At 51.4% G+C, this 24,823-nt stretch overlaps 1 protein-coding gene across 20 annotated transcripts in view; it reads right to left on the bottom strand.

Annotated features, from left to right (window-relative positions):
• Positions 1-24,823, bottom strand: part of Megf11 (multiple EGF like domains 11) — a 313,387-nt gene that overhangs the window by 203,912 nt on the left and 84,652 nt on the right. For 19 of the 20 annotated variants that reach the window (XM_055597245.1, XM_055597197.1, XM_055597298.1 and 16 more), the window contains exon 2: positions 3,694-3,797. In XM_055597245.1, coding sequence (XP_055453220.1) covers positions 3,694-3,797 — 104 coding nt within the window. Of the gene's footprint in view, positions 1-3,693; positions 3,798-14,979; positions 15,001-24,823 lie in introns of those variants that run through there. The other variant, XM_055597205.1, reaches the window with a different exon arrangement.

The raw sequence follows: 24,823 nt of genomic DNA, 5'->3' as shown, positions 1-24,823 counted from the left end.
AATGTGGGTTCTGGGAGATCAAACTCAGGTCCTCATGCCCTCTAGGCCAACACCTGACCACCTGACTCTTCCCAGATACTCTTATAAAGTAGGGAGAAGAATTAATCTCACTTTGCAGAGAAGGAAAAAGTAACACACAGTAACTTCCCAGTGGCCTCCTGGTCTATTCCTTCTCTAGCATAGCTGGGTTTCATAGTGGATGTGTCTCCAGACCTCCCAATGAAGAAGTCGTTTGCATCCTGCCTGTTAGCTGTAACCTAGACCAGCAGGAGAAAGCCACCGGGAACCGTTCTGGCTTCAGCAGGACAACTTTGTCACCCTGGCCAGGTGATGTGAAGCGGCACCGCTGACGCCTGGCTGCTGACGCGTGGCGCACGCCTCCTGGGCAGGATGGAGAGCGTGTCAGGAATTAATTGCCATGTAGACTGCTCTTCCATGTTTTCCCCAGAAGGCTCACTGACCTGGGCCAGATGGCCAGGCCCAGGCGGTAAAAGCCCATCTGCTTCGCCTGAGGAAACTGTTAGTTCATTTGCGAGGGGGCTGAGGCCTGTGGGGCCTCAGTCTGCTCCCTGATGCTGGCGAGGTAAAAGGTCTAGAGCCCTGCAAGGAGGACAGGAATGGCCCACAGTGCTCAGCAACCCAGACAAGTGGGGGATCTGTCTGACACAGAGGATGATGAAGACAGCTCTCAGTGCGGGTACCTGGGAGATGTGACTGACAGGCAAGTATATGCCAACATGGACCAAAGCCCTGTGGATCACCAGGCCTTAGGACACAGAGGCGGGTCAGCATCCCCTCCTCCCCGCTGCTTCCCACAGGTCTTCAGCTGAAATTCCACAGCACCACGCTGCCATGCTGCATTTTGCAAGGCTGTCTCTCCGAAGGGGAATGAATGAGTCGGAATCTGGGCCTGGAGGCCTGTGTGGAACCCATCGCTCACTCTCGTGTCCTTAAACATGTCATTGAACTCCCATAAGCCTCCATGTCCTCACTTGAAGGTGTATGACAAATACGAGGGACTTCACGGATTACTGTGAGAATTAAAGGGCAGCGACAGTGGTATATACCTCTCATGGTAGAGAGAAAAAAGAAGAAAAAACACTTAAAATGCTTACTGAGTACATAGTAAGTGCTTAATAGATGCTAGCCTTCATCAGTATGACAGGCAGTGATTCTCCCCCTGTGCAAGGCATGGACCGATCCTTTCTCCTTATCATGTTGGGGGCAGGATAAATGCCCACCCTTGTGGAGCACTTGGGGTTTCAGCTTCCTGTTCCAGCACTGGCTGAGGCAAAGGAACCAGCCCCAAAGGTAGGAAGAATTAATGTCACGGGGCTGCACCTCGCTCTGCAGGACTCCCTAAGCCGAGCGAGTCCAGCTAGAGGGTCTGTACAGGGCCAAGTCTCCAACCTGACACGTGCACCCTGCTTTCACGGCTGGGTGCTTTAACGCTGCTCACTTGCCAACATGCTAATGAGGGCTGATCCATCTTGTAGCACCAGGCTTTACCAGCTGGGGGCGGGGCACTGCCCTGGTTTTTGGGGTAGAGGGACATAATCAATGAGAAGCCCTCCAAAGGTGCTAATCCAGCCAGGGAAGTATCCCCGAGAGCTCTCTGAGGACCAGGCTGTGTTTCCGGAATGACACAGACTGGAGCCTTCTAAACACAGTGTCGGGGCGCTTGGCTGGAGGGGAGCTTCACTGCTGGGTGGCTCCCTGTTCTCTCCTGCTGGCCATGGCCTGAGCTGAGAGCTGCGGCCACCGGCGAGTCAGTTCACTCCCAGTGTTCTTACTTTCCAAAGATAAGACAAGTAGTTTGATTTTTAAATTTGTGTAGATCCATTATGAGTACTAACACAAGGGAGGCCTCTCTGTGAGAAAGACCTAAACTGGAGCCTTGGAGGAAGACACAGATGGCCAGAGAGGCAGCGGGAACCCTAGAACCTGGCTGCTGCATCAGCCTCACCTGGATGACAGACAGGCTTACCTGAGGAAGGAGGCCCCAAATCAGAGACTAATAAGGAGCCCTCATCTATCAGTGAGGCTCCCTGAACTCGGGGAAACAAAGGCTTAGATTCACCGACCGGGAAGAAAGGGGAAAATGTGAAAAATGTAAGACTGATTCCGAGTCTCTGGGCTCCGTAGCTGGCATTTGCGCTCTGTGTGGCCTGAGCCAGAGCTGCCAATATGACGACAGCGATTGTAAAACACACTTGTGAAGCTGGCTCCCTTGCTCTTCCCACAAGCCTTTGAGGTGAGGATATTTACTTCCCTGCATGGATGAAGCTGGCTGTAGGCTCACGGCAGATCGAGAACCCCAAGAAGCGCAGCTGGCAAATAGAAAAATCCAGGTTGGGGCGCCCTGAAGTCACCACAGATTTTTTTTTTTTTTTCTTTTGGAGTCTTCCCAGAGCACCACAGAAATACCCTTTGCTTCAGCCTTGATGTCATCACAACTTTACACAGGCCGTCCAGTCACCAGGCAGGACACTGGAGAGGGCACTGTCCCCCTGCCTCCAGCCAGTCTTCCTGGCCCACAGTGTCTAGGCTAGCCCTGTGCGTGGTCTTGTGAGGTTCTCCCCGCCCAGGCGCTGGCCATCCATCCTCTTGGGCCCATCTTACTTTCCCTCCTCCACCATCCATTTCCCCCGTCGGGTCTTCATCTTAATTTTATTCATTTGATTTATTAGTGTCTAAGTGGCAGAGTCATCCTGGTCAGCATGGCCAATCAATTCCAAGGTTTAATTTGGTTTTTCCTGATTGGGTCTCTGGTCACTGTCTTTCTGCTCACCAAAATCAATACTTTAACCTTGTGCTTCAAAGTCAGACCATCTGCAGGGACCTAGCCTAGACAGTAGGACTTGCTGCTGCAGCCAGGATGCAGCAGGCTCTCTGCTGTGGCCCTGCCTCTCTGTGCGAGCTAGCCTCCTGCCCTGATCACACCGAAGGCAGAAGAGACCTGCTCATCCTCCCCATGGCACTCATCCACTCTGCCCTTGCTGCCAGTTCTTGGAGACTATGACAGACATCCCAAAGTCCAAGATCAAGACATCTAGGACCAGAATCCATACCTCCTCACTCATGCCACCACACTAGCTGTACACAGCGGTAGACTGCCCTGGGCCTCTACTCCCTCCTCTGCAAGTGGGTGTGTGGGAGCGGATACTGTCAACTTGACTGGATCTAGACTCACCTAAAAGGCAAACCTCTGGGGGCGGGGCCGGGGTGGGTTCTAGACTGGGTTAACTGAGATTGGAAGATTCTGCCTCAAAGTGGGCCGCTTGGCTCCTTGGGCCTTGGACTGCCTAGAAGGAGAACAAGCAGTTGTTTATCTCTCTGCTTCCTCATGTGGCCAGCGGCCTCACACTCCTGCAAAACCATGCTCTCCTTGCTGTGATACACTGTACCCTCATGTGAGCTATATTTGTTAGATATTTTGTCGTAGCAATGAGAAAAGTCCCTAGGACAGGGAGGGGATACACAGGAGGAAGGGCAGGGCAGACAGCCCAACAGGACGACATCACCGGAAGTTGCTTTACCTTAGCTTTCATTTTGAGCTGCCCTGTCTTGCCTTACCGCGTTAGACATCCAGTCCTCTACAGCCAGCAGCCGCATCACCCAACTCTGGTATTTCTCTAGAGTGCCACACTGAAAGAGCCCCCGGGGAATGGAAGCTCTGAGTTGCCCACTTACCTCTCCCAGTGGCTACACACATTGGGGTCCTCAGGGTTCAGAGTGAGGGCAGCTTGCAGAAGGGAGACAACAAGGAGGCCCACTGCGGATAGCGCCATCCGGCCCTGTGTGAGAACAGAGAAGAGAGGGGCTTACTCACACACTGGCTTCGGCATCTGTTTGGTGCTAAGATTTGGTTCTCCCTCAAAGTGAAGGAACGGGCACTAAACACCCCGGCTTTCCCACAGCTGCCACACAGCAAAGAACACTGAATGTTTCACACTTACGTCACTGACCAACAGGGCAACAGCTCTGAGCAACTGAACAGTCTGAGTCACGGCTCTAATATCTCCCCAGGAAGAGGCCCACATGCAATGCATTCACTAAGTTTCACCGCATCCAGCGCTTTCATCCCTCCAAACCCAACGTCTATCCTTGATCCAGAAACCTAGATCTGGCCGTTGTAGAGTCAAGGCTCTTCCCTCTCCCTCCTCTTCCTTTCTGGTGAGGCTGTGTCATCCTGTCACCTCCTACTCCTCCTATGCCAAGGGAGAGAAGCAAAATAGTTGTGTGGCCCACAGAGGAACTGAGCTGAGACAGCCCTTCTGAGCATTCTGGGCACCGGCCACCTGCAACACTGGGCCCCTGTTTCTCTTTCCTTGTAAAGAATATCAGAGCCCTGGTGTCACCAAATATCACTCCTGCTGTGAGATGAGGGGCCAAGACAGTCAGATAACGTGCTTGCTTTAAGGAAGCAGCATGCCCAGATTGTCAAGGCCCCTAGATACCAATGTACGGGGAGTATTTAGTGCAGGAACAAGGTCCTGTGTCGCTGCACTAAACACTCAATGTCCCCAACTTGGAGACACAGGGCAGTGAGGACACTTTCCGTGGAGCTGGACCTCATGAGTCCCAGTGTCCTGTGTGAACTGACCCAAGCCCGTGACTCATGGAAGAGGTGCTATTGTGATTCATTTAAAGGTTTTAATGAATCTAGAGGAGCTTTTCTTTTCAACTATTGACACTAAAAGAAATACACTTTCCATTAAGCAGGGCCTTTGAGGGTGTTCTAGAAAACAGTTTGACATTGGAAATCAGTCCCCAGATTTGAAATGGTTGGCTATGTAGCCCATAGGCCCTGCGTTCTCAGACGAGGACCATTCCTCCTCCTCGGAGGACAAACACAAATGGCATGCATTTGCACACATCTGCAGACACAGCTCTGCATGCAGCTCCCTGCAGCTCCTTTCTCCTAGAAGCCTAACTGCTCTGCTCTCCACCTCAGTCATTTCCTTGTTAAATTCTTTCTTAAACAGCTCCCTCGGCGACAAGCAAATCATCACAAATTCCATGTAACCATGGGGTCTAAATTAATGACTAATGAGGCTGTACTTTCTACATACATTCTGGACATCACCAGGCTAAGTGAAGATTTAGCTGGAGATCAAGGGCATGTACAGATGCCTTGGGGGAAGGAAGGGTGAATCCACTGTTCCTCTACATTGGCAGAGTCCAGATCAGCTACTCTCCTGTTCCCATCCTCTCCCCTCTCCAGGCCAGCAGCAGAGACTCAGCAACCTGGAGTCCAGCTTGGGGGCTGGTGCCAGTGTCAACCATCCATTCTACCACTTCATTCTCCACTAGGAGATTCAAGTAGATTCAGGAGAGGGCACCTGTGCTAGGGAGAGTTGGAGAGCCAGGGGGGACATGAACGTCTTCTCTGCAGAGGTCTGGGCTGATCAGGCCTCTCTGGGAGGAATGAGTGAGACAGAGAACGAAGGAAGGTAGGCTAGCCTTGAATGTCTACTGCAGGGAATGTTTTGTCTCTGTTTCCTCAGTGGCCCTGAGACACACTTGAGCAGGCCCTGTTACCTTCAGCTTCTTTCTCCAAAGGACTCATGGCAGTTTTAAATTCAGTAGGCTCTGGCTGTCAAAGGAATGGGCCACAAGATAAGAGGAGATGAGTCCTCTGGCTCCTGTGGACCCATGTGACTAAAAGGATGGCTACTTGGATGATAGCCGTCATAGGCAAGCTCTTTAGAAGTCTTCCCTGAGCCATGTGTGGTGGTGCATGCCTTTAATCCTAGCACTTGGGAGGCAGAGTCAAGTAGATCTCAGAAAGTTCCAGGACAGCCAGGGCTACACAGAGAAACTCTGCCATTCCAGGCTAGCCAGGGCTACACAGAGAAACCCTGTCATTCCAGGACAGCAGCAGCAGCAAAGTCTTCACTAAAGCTCTTCTTGCTGAGTAGGGTTTGAACCCCACAGTTTACCTCTTACTGGCAGGGATCAGTGGAGACTGACCATGGCAGAGAGGTTAATGGTTATCTGAAAGAGTGAACACACTAGAAGAGATGGATGGAGTGGGGAAATGGTATTTAAACTGACAGTCTGAGCTTTAAAACATCAAGTCCTTATGGAGGGCCATGCCCAGTTCTAGTGGGGGTAGGAAGAGGAGGATGGCCAACACTAGGGAAGAATGACAATGCCTCCCAGGACCCTAACACTCAGAATCTTCCCCAGAGCCTGGCCAAGCCTGAGATGTATCCTGGGCTGTGGGTGTGGCTCAATACTACAGCAGCTGCATAGTGTGCGCAAGGCCCTGAGTTCCATTGCTAACACTAACATCAACCAGCCAGCCAGCCAGCGAGCCAGCCAGCCAGCCAGTCAGTCAGTCAGCCAGCCAGCCAGTCAGCCAGCCAGCCAGTCAGTCAGCCAGTCAGCCAGCCAGTCAGCCAGCCAGTCAGTCAGCCAGTCAGTCAGCCAGTCAGCCAGTCAGTCAGCCAGTAAGTCAGCCAGTCAGTCAGTCAGTCAGTCAGTCAGTCAGTCAGTCAGTCAGTCAGTCAGTCAGTCGGCCAGTCAGTCGGTCAGCCAGCCGGCCAGCCAGCCGGCCAGCCAGCCGGTCAGCCAGCCAGTCAGCCAGCCAGCAGTCAGTCAGCCAGTCAGTCAGCCAGTCAGCCAGTCAGTCGTCAGTCAGTCAGTCAGCCAGTCAGTCAGCCAGCCAACTAAGAAGCTGGACAGATAGCTTAGTGACTAAGAGTGCATGCACACATGCACACACAAACAGCCCTTTTTATGAGGCTAGGCCTGTTCATTCCTGCTCCATCTCTCCCTCAGCCTGCCCTTTGTCTTTAACTGTCCAGTCAAGCACCATCTATTACCCAGCAGGGCTTGACAAAGGCCAGGACCATCGAAAACATCCCTATTGGGCCCCACAAAGGACAGCAGAGACCCGGTGTACCAGAGTGGCCACCTTGCCCACGCTGCTACCTTCCCAGCATGCTTCCTTTATCTTTCCGACATGCTGTAAGCAACCAGTGGTGGGGCAGAGAGCCCTACCCCTCCGTTTCAGAGACCAACTCCCAAACAATGGTATCTCCTCATCTCTGACACTTCCATTAAGAAGACAGAAAAGCAGCCAGAAGGAAGCTGTCGGCATATGAGGGCGACTCCTCCCCAGTCACTTTAGGGAGACTTCCTGGAGACTCTCGGGGAGCTCACAAACCAAAGACATATGCTTATAAGATGACCAAGGGAAAAATCAATCCTGCCACCATGGTTATTAGGGGACTCCATTTAGAGTGACAGAGGTTAACATATCAGGCACCGTCGGGGCATTAATAATTAAATAGGGAGATGCCCCAGGATCATTTCAGAGGGAGACACATGTAAATAAGTCAGCTGGCTTCTTCCCTGTCCCCTCTCCTTGCATTCTAAGAAGCAGAGAGAGGAGCCAGGTTCCAGAGTTAGGGAGCTTCCTCCCGCTTCAGAGTGTAGGAGGCTAATGAATGGAGGGGCAGAGAGGGAGCCAGGAGGTGTGATCCACACCTGCAATTGGGGTCCAAACAGTCCATGCCTCTGCCGTGGCTTAAAGGAGATCCCCTCAGGATGACTGAGGCACACTGAGCAAGACAGGGAGCAGCAAGTGGCAGACCCGGGAAGGCCTTGGTGGAGTACACTAGACTTGGGTGGCTAGAGCATGGACAGCGGAGGCAGATGCACACTGGGATGGGAAGGCCAAAAGTGGCAGAAGGCACTGGAGGAGCCAAGTGGGAGAAGCCCCGGCAGTGGCCAGATGGAAACGTTGGAAGGGGCTTATGTGGAGTGTTAGAGTCCTGTGAGAACATGACAGAAATGTTTCCAGTGGAGGCTCTCAGGAATGGCTAAGCTCTGCCGCCTGCTACATCATCAGCGCAAACCTCACTCGGGCTTTGGAGGGACCTGAGGAGAGTCCTCTCTAGCACGGCCAGCTACTGAGCAGAACTCCTCATGACCCCAGTGTGGGAGGCTCTGCTTCCCTGGCTCAAGGTCAGGTCTGCCGGGAGGCCTGGTACCTGTCGGTTTGTACCCTTCCCATTTGTATGGGTTTGTTCTGACTCTTCTAGGCTGCCACTAGGTATCTTAAGAGACACTGACCTTGGGCTCAGTTTGTATGAAACACCAGGCTCAGTGTCCAGCGCTACACAGACTGATCCCAGCATTCGAGAAGCAGAGGCAGAAGCATTGGAAGTTCAAGGTCATCCTACTACACAGTGACTTCAGGTTCGGTGAGTTTAAGATATATGAAGCTTGGGCAGTGAACAGGGAGTGAGAGAGTAAGAGAGAGAGAGAAAGACAAGAGACACAGAGGGAGAGACACAGACAGATACAAAGAGAGACAGAGAGACAGACCTTGCAGCAAGGCCCCCCTCCCTACCCAGGAGTCCTGCTCTGGCCTGGATTGGCCATGAAGACTGAGGCAACTTTGGCAATGCTGGCATCCTCAGGGGCCTCTGTTCTATCTTTAGACTCAGGTCAGCACCTGTGGAGTTCAGTCTTCTTGATGGCATCCCACGCTTGGCCAGCCACCAGGGGCTCTCTTAGCCAATGGGTATAAACTGGGACAGAGGGCAGATAGACAAACAGATGGCCCAAGGACCTGTTGTTATAAAAGTGATTGTTCGTCTGTGCAAAACTCCTACTTCCTGTTTCCCCTCCTACCTGCCTTATCCTGAAGGTGATAAAATCCTACATTGAAGCCTCCTCCTCTCTGTGTCCCTTCTGATGAGTTTCTCCTTCTCAACCAGTTTGCACTGGCATCAGAGGGCAGCATTCAGACACTGTTTTCTGGACCTCAAACTCCTGATCCTCCTGCTTCTGTTTCCATGGTGACTGAGACTACAGGCCTGTGTTGATTTAGGCGGTGACTGGGATTGAACCCAGGACTTCTAGCATGCTGGGCAGACACCCTACCAACTAAGCTACCCTACCACTGCTTTATGGACCTGGGAAAGGTTCTCCTCCTTCAACACAGGGGGTGGGGTATAATGACTGCTTGGAATCCATGCAGAGAAACTGGGAAGAGCATATGTCCTGGTTTGCTTTCCTATTACTATAACAAAACACTCTAACCAAAAGTTCCTTGGGGAGAAAGGGGAATAATTTTGTTAACATTTCCAGGGCACAACCTATCACTGAGGAAAGTCATGGCAGATACAAAGGAAAGATAGATTCCTGAAGAAATGCTTCTTGCTGACTTACTCAGGCTCATGCTCAGCAAGATTCCATATGAAGCCCAGGACCACCTACTTAGGGAATGGTAATGCCCACGGTGGACTGAGTCCCCGTATCCATTAACAACCAAGGCAGTCCCCCAGAGATGAACCTGATAAACATAATTACTCAATTGAGAGTCCTTTTTTCAAGTAACTCTAGGCTTCATCAGGTTGACAATGTTAAGTACAACATGGTGCATGAAGACTGATGACACCTGTCATGGGTCCTGGATGCGACAGGGAAAGCATAGACCCATGCATTTGGGATCCCTACAGATGTCACTGCTCCAAAGCTGCTCTTCTGTAACTACCACCCAGACACAGCCTCTTCATATTGTCTGGCCTTAAAAAAACACTCTTATTTACCTTTCCATACATCTTTGCCCTTGCCCCACACCAGCAGAACACCCAGGAGCAGGCGTTTCTATCCGCTGCCTCCATTTCTGTTCCCAGTACATGGAGCGCTGCCTGCATTGAGAGGGATTCTCTGGTCATCTTTGTCAACCACTTAACTGGTTCTATAGCCGGCCTCAGCCTCCGTTCACCCCAAATCTTAAGGACACCTGTCTTACGGGACAGAAAACACCCCTCATCCCGTGAGCATGAGGAGCACACAGCACGCGGAGCTCTGTGAAACACAACCCAGGAACACCCATCTGTTGGCATCAGTGATAGTAGGCACCCGGGACATCCTGAGTGTGAATCAGAGCCCTCTGTCTGGGCCTCCCCACCGGCACTGGCACTTGTCTGCCCAGGGAGGCAACACAAGGCAGGCATTGAAGGCTGCAACTGAGGACGAGTAACATCCTGAGCTGCCCATGAAAAGGCACTTTCAGAAGCCGGGACTGATTGTGCACACACCTCACATCCCTCCTGGCATGTGGGTGCAGAGAGACTTCTATCTTCTATTTATAGGACATACACACACTTCTGTTATTTTTCTGAATAAAACAGAGAAGCCAAGTTTGCACACAGGAGGCCAGTACCAAGGTTACTGTACAGTCTAGCCACCCTTGCCCCTTCCCTGCCCCTGGCTCAGCTGGCTCACCATCCCCAGACCTATTTCTCTGCTGGGGTCTGATCAGCATGAGTTGAAAGGAGCCCCTAGTTATCCCACCAGGGGCTGGGTTTATGCTGATTGCCTTCTAATCTCCCTATATTGAATCAATAAATCCACATCTCCTAATCTCCAAAAGTTCCCTTGACTGCAGAGTGCAGAGTGCCAGTTCCAATGGGGCAGCCCAGACAGGTGCCTGCCCCTTGGGATAAATCAGAGGAGCCTTCAGTCCCCTCTCCCGACATGTTAAATGTCTTCCTCCAAAAGCTCATCTCCACCACCCTGATAAATTCTGTGTTCCCCTTGCCTAGAAAGCCTCACACTGCAAATCTCAAGAATGACACTAGGGAGGCTGCCAATGACCATCCGTCAGGATCCAAAGCCTGCCCTGTCCCCTTCATCCTCTGCCCTGCTAAAAGCAAGTAGCCCTGACACCGGGCAGGAGGAAAAGAGATCATAGCACAGCAATCGCATAGAGATCCTCAGGATGCATCTCTAAACTAATGGAGTGCTGGCCTCCTGACCCACTCCAACTTCTCTGGGCTCTGTGCACCCCCCCACCCCCACCCCTGTGTTCCCCACTCCTGAGCAGGCAAACTCACATTCGTGGCCTCCAGCCCTGTGAAGATGAAGGCAGAAAACTTATCTGTGTTCTTAGACCATCCTATTTCTCACAAAGCAATTATCTCCATCTTTCCATTTCTTTGCAAATCAGGGTACCCTCAGCCAGCCCGGCTACTCCCTACCTCACTCCCCATATGCCGGCCCACTCTGTGTCTTCTGCTCTCCCAGCTTCGGAGTTCTAAGAACTATAGAGTTCCTTGCACCCAGGCTCCATCCTTAAAACCTTCCAGCCATAATGCAGACATGCAGGGACTGGGGTCAACCTTGGGGGATGGGTCTCATTCCTGCCCACTCAGAAAAAAAAGTTTTCTCAAACCACGGGATGTGATCACAAGTGCCTGGGTGGGCAGAGAGGACCAGGCACTGAGTCCTGGAGAGTCGTTCATCAATGGAAAGTCAGTTGTCTCCAAGGTGTCTGTGCCCTCTGGCCAGCGAGCCACAGGGTGTCAGAACTAGTCAGGAAACCATGCAGCAGAGGTGCTTTCCTCAAGGATAGGTGACAAGGAGACTGTAGGGCTCGAGTAAAAGACTAGGACTCAGCAGGGATGGGTTCAAATACTAACACAGCCATAGGACGACAAAGCTCAGTGAAAACCCCTGCCTGCACTTCTGCATTTCCCTCTCCTTTTCTTTTTTGGGCAGGGTATCAGGCTGACCGCAAACTCTCTATGTCGCTGAAAATGACCTTCATTTTCCAATCCTCTTGCCTTCACCTCTGAGATTACACCTGCTTTATGTGGTGCTGGGAAGGGGGTCCAGCGCTTTATGCATGCCGGGCAAGCACCCCAACAACTGAACTTCATCCCGGGCCAGGCTTCATGTTTTTTTGGACTGTATCACTAACATCACTAACATCTGAAAGCTACACAGTGAGAGCAGGTGAAGTGCTCTATCCAAAGAAGATGTTCAATGAAATATTCATTTGCTCCTGACGCAAAGCCTCCACCTCTGAGACCCTTGCAGCCCTGTAATTTGGCTGCTAGAGTTTCTAAGAAGCCAGGAAAAGAAAAATTGTGGCTAGGAAAGTCTCTTGCTGGAGAACCTGAGCTCAGCTGAATAAATGTGGGGTTGGTCAGGGCTGTTCCTAACTGCAGCTCCCCAGGTGGGCCCCATCATTCGTTTCAGCCACGGAAACACTGAGGTGACTCAGGCTGGGCCCAGCTCCAGACCCCCAAACACCGGCTGCAGGTACACGGGAATGCTGTGAGGGGCAGGGGCCTTGGAAAGAAGCTGGTTCAAAGCATCACGGCCTTTCCCTGCAGGAAGCCTGAAGCAAGCACAATGGGAAATCAGAGACCTTTGCTCTGATCCATGTTCCATAGCCTGGTGTCCTCACTGACTGAGTGAGGTCCAAAGACCTCACTTTGCTTTAGACCAAAGGCAGCTCTAAAGCGCCAGTCTTAGAGAGACGTGGGCCTGAAGCAGCGTGAACGCCACCTCCGGCACGGCCACTAAGAGTACAAATGTTAAACACCTCGATGGAAAACATGTGTAGGGTGCTAGAACCTGTGGTTCTAGCACTTGTTAGGGGGATGGCTGAGGCAGGAGGATCACCTGAACCAGTGGTCTGAGACTGTTCTGGGAGACACAGTACTCAAAAACGAAACAGAAAGAAGAAGACAATGTATGCACATATAGAGAGGCAGAAAGATCTGGAAGCTAAAGACAGTGCTTCATAGGGTCTTCACATGGAGGAGGGAGCAAGAAGGCAAGGCTTGTGGTTTCTAGGTGGTTTTTTGTTCTGATGGTGTCCTACGTTTAGCATTATCATCAAGGCATTGGGGTAGCAAAGATATATAAAATAATTCACTGCCAACTGGGCTGACACGGCTGGAAGATGACCCTGACGTACTGTGATGTGGGAAACACAGGTTATAAAACAGCTCAGGTGGCAGAGTGCCACACCCATGCGAGCTGACTGAAAAAGCTGTCCCACCCAACAGATCTGAGACTGCCACCCCTGGGGACAGTGGCCCCTTTATGAAGCTCCCCAGGAGGTCCTTGAAGCCCTCTGGCAGAGGGGAGCCTACCACCTCCATTGCATATCCCCAAGTCTTCTCAGTGAGCAGATCTGGGCTGTGATTAAGAACATTATACTATTTCAAAGACCCAAAATGATCAGATGAATGGGAAAAATGGATGGTTAATGTAGATTTTTCTCAGCTTCTATTCAGGATAACCCATGAATCAGGTATTTGGATTATAAAAGAAATATATTGCAAGCCTTTGTTCCCAATGCTGACGAATTCTGGCTCAGAGCCTGGCCAGTTCAGCCCTGCTGGGCACCTCATCACCAAGGCAACAGCCAGTTCCACAAGGCCCAGAATCTCAGGGGGCTCCTGGGTCCCCAATTCCAGTTCTGCATATCAACTGGGTGGCTTTGTAGGCGTGTCCAATCATCGGGATCCCAAACTTCTTCACCTTTAAAGTGGGAGAGTTAAAAAGCCCAGCTCACTTTGTTAGTCCATTTATTGATTGGTTGTTTGACTCCTTGTTTAATTTGTTTAAATTTTCATTTTGTTTATTATTAGTATGTACACAAGAAGAAGAAAAACAGAGAGACGGACTCGGAATGAGCACATATGTGCCACAGCATGCATGCGGAAATCAGAGGACAGCTTTTGAGCTGTCTCCTTGCCCTGTGGATTTCAGAGATCAGACTCAGTTGATGGTGCTTACACAGCAAAAATTTTTTACCCCCGAGCCACTGAGCCATCTCGAACGTCCGGTTTTTTGTTTCTTGAGTTCTTTGTAAATTCTAGATATTAAACTGCTGTCAGACATATAGCTTGTAAATATTTTTTTCCACTCTATAAGCTGCCTCTTCACTGACTAACCACTTCCTGTGTGGTAAGGAAGCTTTAATTTCATGAGGTCTCATTCACTAATTGTTTCCTGAGGAAAGATTTTAAATAAATATATAAAGTCATGCATATGTGTGTAACAGGAAAGCAAAAGCCAAGGGCTGGAGAAATGGCTCAGTAAGTAAGAAAGCATAAGACCCTGAGTTCAAATCCCTAACGCCCACATAAAATGCCAGGGATGGATGTTTACATGTAACCCGCTGCCAGTGGGGACCATAGAGACAGGAGCTTGCTGGCCACCAGGCTAACTTGAGGCTCCATAAAAGACCTTTTCCCAAAGGAATAATACAGAGAGTGAAAGGGCTGCCTTCTCAGGTCTCAAGGCCCCCATATGTTCAGAACCTCCCCCACCCAACCACACAAAGAAAGGGAGCATGGGGCAGGGCAGATAATTCAGTAAAGGACAGGTTCCTGGATCTGGTATCCAGAACCATGTTCAAAAGAAAAGCAAGAAGTGGTAGCACCGACCTTTTGTTTGTTTTCTGAGACAGGGTTTCTCTGTGTAGCCCTGGCTGCCCTAGAACTCCTCTGTAGACCAGGTGGTCTTGAATTCACAGAGATCCACCTGCCTCTGACTCCCGAGTGCTGGGATTAAAGGCGTGTGCCACCACCATCCAGCCTGGCTCAGATTTTTAATGCCATCACTGAGAAGTCAGAGACAGCCTCTTGCTCTGGACTCGGAAAAACATGGGAGATGGGAACTAAGGAACTGCAACCAAAATTGCCTTCTTCCTGAACTACACACATGCACACATACACATACACATACACACATGCACACATACATACGTGCACATACACACATAAACACATACACACACACACAGCGGTAGAGTAACATTTTCTAGGGGAAAGAGAGGACTAACAAAGGGCAGTGGCAAGAAGAGAGAGAGTAAGGAGACTATGAAGGGAGGCATATTTAATATGTCAGGTATTTCGTATGAAAGCTTTAAAAGTTGAGGAAACCAGAGTGGAGCAGGTGCCTCTAGGGCCCAGGCACATGCTTAGCATGGCTGCGCTGGCACTGCTCTCCAGACGGACTGTGGGGGCAGGGCCTCAGCACAGACATTGGCCCAGGGAAGGGCTGCCTTCCCGGGGTGCATCAGGGTTTCTAGAAAGGACAGAGAGGAGGAGACTGGGGATGATGTCCAATAGGCCCATCTGACCCACAGTGGAAGCTAGAAATGATTCCAAGGCTAGACCAGAGGCCAGCGTGGCCGTGACTGACCTGGACCTCGTGTGCGGCTGCTCTCTGTTAGAGGTGTTTGTGGCCGAGCAATGACCCTGAACTCTCATTTCCTGGAAGAGCAAACTGCTCTCTCACCTCCTAGAACTTTTCTGCGCACCGACCCAGCCACACGGTTCCGTGTGACTCACACCCTGTCCCTTGTTGCCCCAGGTTTAATTTGCCGAATGGCACACAAGCCCCAGATTCTGGCCTGATTCCTCGTTGTTTGTCTCAGTATTTTCCAGGAAATTGTTCATTAAGGCTAAAAGCACCTGCTTACTGTAAGAGAGCATCACACAAAGCCCCTGTCACGGGCCCCCAGGAAGAGCATTAATTAATGAAAGGAAAGCAACCAAACACGTTATAAATTAAAGGTCTGGAAAGAAAGATCTGGTGTTTATTGGATTATGAGAAAAGGCTGAAATAAAATGTTATATCTCTAGACCACAATGGGGTTAAAAAAAAAAAAGCAGGAGGAAAGAAATTACAGAGGGTAGCAGGGTAACGATCTATTTCTGGAGTGACTAAGGCCTGGGCTTCCATTAAGGGAATTATAAATCAATTGTGTTTTGTCTAGGGGCATATACGTGTGGTGTGTGCTAAATTAAAACCCTAATGCATCAGGTAGTTCCTTCCCAGGGCTCCATGGAAAAATGCTAATGGAGGCGTTTAGGCCTTCAAAATGATATGACAGCTTGTGAGGCGCGGATTGGGAGAGTTGAGTTCCTGGGTCACTAGTCAGGCCAAGCAGGACTCAGGTCACCCCGAGCACCAGGGTGGTGAGAAAATTGCAGCCCCTCCTCAGTTAACTGGAACCTTCCGTTAACTGGAAGGTGGCCGTGTCCACAAGGGCCATCAGGTAATTCTTCTGCATCCCAGCACTATCCAGAACAGTTTTTCCTCTCTCTCTGAACAGCAGCTTTCAGGGGCTGAGGGTGCTGTTGGTCGGTAGAGTGTGGAAAGCCTGGGTTTGAGGCCTAGCAGCATATAAAGCCAGGTACTTTGCTGCATGCCTATAATCTCAGCACTTGGGGAATGGAGGATCAGAGGTTCGAGGCCATCTTTGACTGTACTGAAAGGTGGAGCCTGCCTGGGCTAGAGACGCTGTCTCCAAGGGAGGAGCGGAGAGGGAGGGGGAAAGGGCATTTTCCAAAGTGTGTTGATCATGCATTTTACTCTGTGCTCATAGCCACTATCTAAAGATCTTTGGGAAGGATCACTCAGAAATCATACAAAATGTTCTAAATCCAGAGGGCTTTCACCCAGGCAGGATCGAAGGGGTTACACACAAAAGACTTTTGGTAATCGGCACAAGAACGACAGAAAACTGCTTAACTTCTGGCTCCAGGACAGAGTGGGAGATCCATGCCATTCTTCACCACAAAGCTAACGCAGGGCAGGTCCCTACCAATACCAGCTTTGCCCTGCTGCTTTCTGCTCCTTCCCCAGACATCCCCAGCCCAACCCGGAAATGCTGAGTCACCACTAGGTAGAAAGGGGGAGCTCATGCCAAGACTAACCCCCTGCTTCCCCAGCGGTCTAATTCCCAGGTATGCCCACGAGTTTCTAAATCTGCCCATGTGGGCACTCAAGGAGGTAGGAAGGATGGGAGGCAGGCCAGGGCTGGCTAAACCCTGATAGGCCTCTGACACAGGGCTCTTCAGCTGTGCCAAGAGGACGAAGAAAAAGACACAGACCAGGGCTGGGTTGGGAACAGGCAGGTGGAACCCTGTTAACAGGAGCTAGGCATGGGTAGCCAGCTAGAAAGCTGGGGTTGGAAGTTCAAATTCAAGAGGACACTGGGTATGTCGAGCCCTGGGAATAGCCCTTGTTGGATCTGACCTGGATGTCCTTGGAGCCAGAGAACATTCCAGCTATATCCCAGGCAAATGCCAGGGCTGGGGAGGAGTGGGTATCTCCTGAAAGCCAGCAGCAGGCCAGGCACTAGGCTGCCACATGTTCCCAACTCAGGCCTCCCCGTGACCCTCAGAGAGGGGTCATAATCTCCACATGTAGGTGGTGAGAAGGAGGCTTACAGGCAGCTGTGCGTAAGTTAGGTGCTCAGCTCAGGACTTCCGTCTTGCATGTCCATCACTCTGCTCACAGACAGGTCTCCATCCTTTGGTCTTTGAGACGTTCTTACATAGCCTAGGCTGATGTCAGAGTTACTATGTAGCAGTCAATGGCCTTGAGCTTCTGATCCTCCTGCCTTCACTTCCCACATTCTGGGACCACAGGTACATACCTCCACTCCTACGGGATGCTGGGAACTGAACCCAGGGTTTCATGTATGCTCAACTCAGCTTAAGTCTTCATATTTTAGCCTCAGGGGCTTATACACATGTATGTGAGAGAAAGAGATAAGGGAAGGTGGGGGAGAGAGAAGAGGGATGGGGTCATCTCTGTGGATTCACACTCCTATGAAGTGAAGGGCAGACACTCTATGACTGTGGGGACAATCCTAGTTCAGAACTCGGAACATGGTCCCTTTGATGCTTCGGTGTCCCATTGGCCAAGAGGAGGCCTCTGTCAGCCAGGCTCACATCTGAAGCACAGTGGCTACCAATGACTAGGAGCTGCTTTCTCATGGTGATTTTTGGCTCTAGTACACACCTTGGGGTACATGGTTGTATACGCACTGAACCTGACTGGGATTTGAAAGCCCCTTTGGCTCTGATTTGAAAGCAGGGACACGATGAGAGTACAGGAGCCAGGAAAGTGACCCTCAGTGTCAATAGCTAGGACACTCAGCACCCTGGCCCAGGGCGGCTGGATCCACAAGGTCCTGTGTGCATTCGTCCCTGTGTCATTCCTGACCCAGAGACTCTTTGACCCAGAGTCCTGCATCAGTGGTGCACCGTGGAGCCATGGAGGGAAAGACAGGGTAGCCCTAAAGCAGGAGGGTGAGCTGGTACCTGACCACCGCCCTGAGGGCTGGCAGTACAGAAGCCAATCACTGCCAAAAATCTGGCTAGGAAAGGTAAATGTAGGGTTCAGTACGGAAGCCCTCAGTCCTTGCCATCTTCCCTGCTATCAGAGGACTGGAGGTTTATTGTCCAAAGGGTCAGTTCCCACCCCAAAGGTCAAGCATGCATTTCTGCCCCAGGAAGAAGCAGGACCTGCCCTTTCTGGGCCCCAGCCCTCCCTGACGTGAGAGCTGATGTGTGCATGCCATGGTGAAAGCTTAGCCAACCTTAGATGTACTCTGAATACACTTCAGAAGCAGCCTATCTTGTTTTTGAGACAGGGTCTCTCAGTGAGACCTGAACCTAACCAGTTCAGCTAGCCTGGTTGGCCAGCGAGCCCCGGGGATGCCCTGTCTTCACCTCCCCAGCAGCAGGATTATAAGCGCTTAGCACCACTTAACACAGGTCCTGGGAACTGAACTCAGGCACTCATGCGTGCAAAGCAAACATCTCCTTGATCCCCTGCTTCATTGTCAGCTCTTCTATATGGGTTCCCCAGGATGCTGGGGTGTGGAATGCCACAGCCCCGTCTGCACAGCTCTCCAGAGCATTTCTGGTGACATCTCTCCATCTGAAAGAACATATCCAGGCAGCACAGGCGCCTGGCAGCTTCCAGATCACTCCACAAAGTGGAGATGAGGATAAAATTGCCCAGGGGGAAGGCAGAGCAGACATTTACTTCAAGCCAATTTCACCCACTGTGGAGCAATCACTAAAGCCGAATGGTAGAGCTGTGCACACATGTGTTGTGGCGTGTCAATGCGAGGAAAGGAGTGAGCACATACGACCGCCAGCCTGGTGCAGCTGCTGGCAGAAGGACCTGTGAGGGGACAGACTCTGCTAAGTTTGTCCCCCTAAGGAGGACCGGAGCCGAGTACCCAGCCAAGGACCAGGAGAAACAAGCCAGAGGCAGAGCAGCCGGAATCAGATCTCTCCCTCTGGGTCTAGTCAGCTGTGTGAGCCTCAAATTCCTGTACCTTTCTGGGCTGCTGCTTCTTTTTAAAATTTTTTTATTGATTCCTTCTGAGTTTCACACCATGCACCCCAGACCCTGTCCCCTCATATTCACCCTTCGTCCTTGCAACTTCCTTTCCCCAAATAATACACACACACACACAGCATAGAAAACACACCATCGTGGAAGGTGTAGTATGTATGTCATAGTGTGTCCCACAGTCTATCCCGCTATGTCCACACATCTTCACTTGTAAATGCTCATTGCAATGAGTCATTGGTCTGGTTCGAGATCTCTGGCTACTGTGATGCCATGATCCTGGCTCCTCACCAGGCCTCCTGGCTATCCTGTTGTTGTCCTGGGTCATGCAGATCACGCAGTTTTGGGAGAGCAGGACTGGCCCCCTTCATGCTTCCCAACCATTCACAGATTATGTAGATTTTGGAGTGGGCCAGCTCAGAGCCCTAGATCTGGGCCTTATCCACACCATCAGGGTGAGCTCTCCAGCAGTGTTCTGGCTAGCTCACCCAGTGCCACCATTGGTGGGAGGCAGGGTCAGCTCTCCTGCTCTCATGCCCTTAGGACTGGCTCACCCACACCTAAACCTCCAGAGCCAGCTCCACTGGGCTATCTGGGCTGCTTCCTCAACAGCAGAAACTATAATCCCTTCTCAAATGCCTGTCATTCCAAGAAAATACATAGGCTTAAAGGCCGACATAGAATATTTCCACCAGCCACGGGGCCACAAGACAACTTCTAACAGCTCCTCCGGGCCTCAGTTTCTCCACTCATATAAGGAAGTTGTGGACTGGTGAGATGGCTCAGCAGGTGTGTGCTGCTCCAAGCCCTGTGATCTGATGATCCCCAGGACTCACACAGCTGAAGAAGTGAACCCACTCCTACAAAATACTTCCCCCAATAAAGAAATGTCTTTAAAAATTTTTAAGGAAGTTGTCTGATAGTCCTGCCAGTGAAGGTCCTTCTCTCTTTCCAAAATTCTTGGTGAGTGATAGCAGTAGGGGTAGTCAGGGGGAAGAGAGTTCATTCTGGTGTAATGTCCACACCTGAGTTTGTCTAGACCCATCTGATTACCAGCCAAAGCTGGTCCCTGTGTTTGCACAGAAGTTAAGCAGAGAAATCAGGAGACCAGCCAGAGCTCAAACAGCTGACAACAGATGAAGCTGATCTTGAACCCAGGTCTTTGGATGCCCCAGTCTAACTCTGGACCTCCTCCATCATGCATCTGGGAAATGGAAGGGAGGCTCTCAAGCAGGCCCTCCCTGGTGTGTGTGAGGCTGAGGACTCAGTGGTGAGGTCCTCAGAGGCACACTGGAGTCTGCTACCAGAACCTACCCATCCATCAGCCTGCTGCCTCTCCAGCCCACTCAGAGGCCTTGCTCCAGTGTCTCCTTGCTTTATAGGACAGAGAGGCAGGCTGCCTGGTGGCTGCCACACTCTGCCTCCATCTCCCCACATCTTTCCTACAGGAATTTATTTTCCTTCACCAGGCAAGCAGCTCCTGAAACCGAGCCGCATGTCTCGAGTAAACTCCTAGAAACAAAGTTTTATTCCCATAACTGGACAGCCACTCCAGATCCTGCTCGGGTCTGCCCAGCCCTCAGACACCCTTTTCCAGTCCTCTGTCTGCAGCCTACCTCTGTCTTCCTCTACAGATGACCATAACCTCATCCATAGTGCCTTGACCCCAGAAGAACCTGCATCTCACAACAAGAACCCTGAGGAGGACTCATGAGGTAGGAGGCTCCAGGGACAGAGGTGATTAGTGGCCCCTTGATCTTTCATCCAGTACCTTGTCTGTCCCTGGGAAGCTCTCTGTTGAGGGGTGGGGTACAGAGATGCTGGTACACAGGATGGAGTGCCTGCTCCCAGGCAGCCTCACACATGCCAAGCCACATTTGATTCACCCTGGCCACACTTCAGGGCTGTCTGAAGACAGAGGTCTACTACCTTAAGCTGCTAGCACTAAGAACGTTGGTGCAGATCAACAAAAACCAAACGTCTATGAATAGCACAGCGTGTCGGCATAGGTACCTTCTAAGGCTCCACAGAGAGCTCTGGCCACCTACTAGGATCACTGAGGAGAGCCAGCAACAGGATGACCTGGCCCTTTCTCCATCCTTCCCCCTTCTTACCGCCAAGCACGGGTACCCATGGACTCTCCCTGCCTGCCAACTCTTTGCTTCTGCTTTGAAGTCACAGGCTCTTCTGCCCTGCAAAGTGACAGCTAGAGCCAAGTGAGGAGGAAACAGGGACAGTCCAGCCCGGATCCCCAGAGACTTCAGCTAGTTCCTTTTCCTATTGCTGTGGCCCAATTCCTGACCAAAGACTTCAGGGTAGATAGTTTATGTGGCTCAGGGTTCAAAGGCACGGTGCATGCTGATGGAGAAGGCAAGGAAGGATGGTGCGCCTGAGGCAGCTAACCTCTGTGCATCAGGAAGCACAGACTGATGAGTGCTGTGCTCAGTTTGCACTCTCTGTATTAGGTAGTCTTGGACTCCAGGCCAGGGAATAAGTCTTTCCTGCTCTGTTCAACTTTTCTAGAAACACTCTCATAGACACACAAAGGTGTGTTTCCATGGTGATTCCAAATCCAGTCATCATGAGCATCATAGACTTCCTCAAAGCACCTCCAGACAGCAGCAGACGAAGGGACCAGAGGCTCATAGCTCCCCACACAGCATGGGCTAGGACAGGTGCCCTAGCACCAATATCATCCAAGTCCCAATGTACACACTACAGGCAAACCCTCACCAGCACCCATGGCAGGCACCCCAGAAGCCATGGCAGGTGCCCCAAACCCATGGCAGGTGTCCTAGCACCCACGGCAGGCACCCCACCACCCACAGCAGGCACCCAGCACCCACAGCAGGACCCAGCACCCACAGAAGGCACCCCAGCACCCCTCCATGAAGGCAGCCTGCCCATTCTTCCCTCTGCCCATCTGGCTACACAACTCTTATCGCTGAGGCCCTGTGGTTTGACAGGCACTGGAGGTCCTGATACACAGATTAGACACCATCCCTTCCACAGAGAGGACCAGTGGGTTTGTCTAGCCCTATTACTAGAACACTAGCTGTCCTGTCCTGAGTAGTAGCTGAGGCAAACTCCAAACTCAGGCTCTGGGGCTCAGAGTCCTGTGAGAGGACTCTACACATCTCTGCTGCTCCACAGTAGAAGGTAACTATGGCTCATGGCAGAGTCACAGCCAGAAGCAGGCCCTGGCCTGAGAGCCTAGGGTCCCCACATGGAGCCTTCCTTCTGGCTCTGCCTCCTAACCAACCCTCAGAGCGCTACAGTGAAATTCGCCTTAATAAGCACTCATTAGAATATGCTAATGAGGAGGAAGCGGATCTCACAGGCCCTGAAATCCCAAGGGGAAGGGAGGGAAAAAAAAATTCAATATTGAGTTCCATCTCATTTCAAAGCCCCTTTCAAAATGGCCATAAATCCTGCCCCGGACTTGATATAACAAGGTGCTGCCAGCAGCTCAGTGATGAGCGGCTGTCAAGTGCTGTGCCTTCAGAGCCGCTTTACAGGGAGAGTCCAAGGGTGCACAAACTCGCCCCGTGTGCGGCACTTCCCTGTCCACATGCCGCGACCACCTGAGGGGCCGGGAGCTGGGCTTGTCAATGACGGGCTTCTGAATAACCTGTGGTACTTCTCTAGGTGTGCATGCAGCTTGGGGACAAGTCCCCTGCTGTGACCCAGCCCTGGTGTCTATGTGTAAAGCAGGAAGAGCGTAAGTGCCTTCCCGGGTGCCAGGAAGAGGCGTGGGCAGAGCTGTGTGGCCCCTGGCCTGAGGGAGCCAGCTCTGCAGATCCCTGAGGGGCTAGGTTCAGATAACTGGGGCTCTGCCCTGTCACCTGCAGACAGAATGGCAGTGGGGCCCACGGCGAAGACTGAACGGCAGAATGACACATATGTAGCTGTGTCACCTACTGAGCACAGGCAGCCATAGCTGTCTCTGCTCCCATCTCCCCAGCCCCGGCTTCTTCGCAACACCAACAAAAGCCCCAGGGTGCTGTCTCGCAGCCTTCGTAGCTTTCCACTTGCTGGGCATTTCAGGGAGTTGATGTAACTTCTCTGATTCCTTTTCTTTTTTTTTTTTTTTTTTTTTCTGAAAGACAGCCTCATGTAGCCCAGGCTGGCCTCCTGTAAAGCTGGGGATGACTTTAGACTCCTGCCTCTCTCCTGCACACTGGGATTACAGGTGTGTGTAGGTGTGTGTGTGTGTGTGTGTGTGTGTGTGTGTGTGTGTGTGTGTGTTTGCCATGCCTGGTTTTAGGCAGTGCCAGAGCGTGAATCCAAGGCCCTGTGCACACCAATCAAGCACTCTACATGCTGAGCAGCATCCTAAGCCCCGCTTCTCTGGCTCATAACTGCATTCCACACTGGGAAGCTGGTCATTCCCTCAGATCTACCTCCAGGGTGCTTGTAAGATCAAAAAGATAATGCAAGTAAAAGTGCTCTGAAACAGACAGGAAATGGTGTGCTGGCCAGATCCTCCTCATTCCAGTCCAGCTGGAAGGCTGTTCTGTGTGTGGCCTCTCTTCCCTGCCACAAGGAATAGTCCCAACTTCCCAGGAAAAGAGTGCACAGCTCTGCCAGACGGCTGACTCTCCATGGGACAACCTCTGCTTGATGGCGTGAATCCCTCCAGCTGTCTTCTTGCTCTGCCCCTGGGAGATAAGCCAGAGGTCAGCATTTGGATGGGGACAGTTGTTCATTTCCAGGAAGACCTACTGTGCATGATTGCTCTATCTTGCTGCTGGAGCAAACATCACTGAGAGGAATCCACTGCTCATGTCCCAAAGTTGTAGCGTGTCAAACTGTTCCAAGTCTCCATCCCTGTATTTATGGGTCTGCAGATACAGCAGCCTGTGGCTGGCCCTGGTCCAGGGAGTACGTGCAGTGGCTGGTAGGCAGGTGGAGTGAAGCAAATGGGTTCTCAGCCCTTGGCAGAGGGCAGAGGCCCTGGAGGGAGGCCTCAGCCCCATGATGTTCACAAGAGGGAACCTGCTCATTGACATTTCACACTCCTTACTCTTGCATGGCATATGTTCCAAAGACCTGCCTTCCATAGAAGACCAGAGCTTGCTTCTCTGGCTTCCTCCCTGACTGATCACCCCTCTCCAACCAGCACCTTCTACAGCGGCTGTGATGGTTAATATGACTGTCAGCTTGACAGGATCTGGGACCACCCAGGACACACCTCTGGGTATGTCTGTGAGAGCTTCTAGACTCGTTAATTGAGCTGGAAGAGCCATCCTGAATGTGGGCAGCACTGTCCTGTGAGCTGAGGTCTTGGACCGAATAGAAACGAGAAAGCAGCTGAGCACAAGCATCCGTCTCCCTCTGCTTCCTGACCACAGGGGCGACATGACTGGCTGTCTCAAGTACTTGCTGCCCTGCCTTTCCTGCCATGATGGATGGTACCGCTCAAACAGTGACCAAAACAAACCTTTCTTTCCTCAAATGGCTTCTTGTCAGCTATTTTGGTCATGGTAAGAAGAAAGTAACTAAACCAATGGTCTGCTCAGAGTCCCTGCCATGTTCTTTGCCCTCCACCAGCAGACACAGGACCAGGCATGGGTACATGGCAGAGCAGGTGACATGGCAGAGCAGGTCACACTCCTAGGAGGGAGAGGATAGTGTAGTCAAGAAACCACAACACTGGGTGCCAAGGCCATTGCCATGGGAGCCAGAAAGAGACTCTAACCATGGCAAGGGGAATGACTAGAGAGGCTGAAGTGTCATCCAGGCAGGTAGTACACAGATGTGCTCTGATATAGTGTGGGGATCTTGAGGTGAATAGGTACCCTGAGAGAGGAGGGGTTTTGTTTGTTTTCTTTTTAATGATGGAGACTCATGGACTATTTGGTGAACTAAAACTGTTCTGAAA

The sequence above is a fragment of the Psammomys obesus genome, unplaced genomic scaffold (assembly GCF_907164565.1).
Source record: "Psammomys obesus unplaced genomic scaffold, mPsaObe1.curated_primary_1811, whole genome shotgun sequence".
Taxonomy (NCBI): domain Eukaryota; kingdom Metazoa; phylum Chordata; class Mammalia; order Rodentia; family Muridae; genus Psammomys; species Psammomys obesus.
This window is presented reverse-complemented; position numbering and strand designations above follow the sequence as displayed.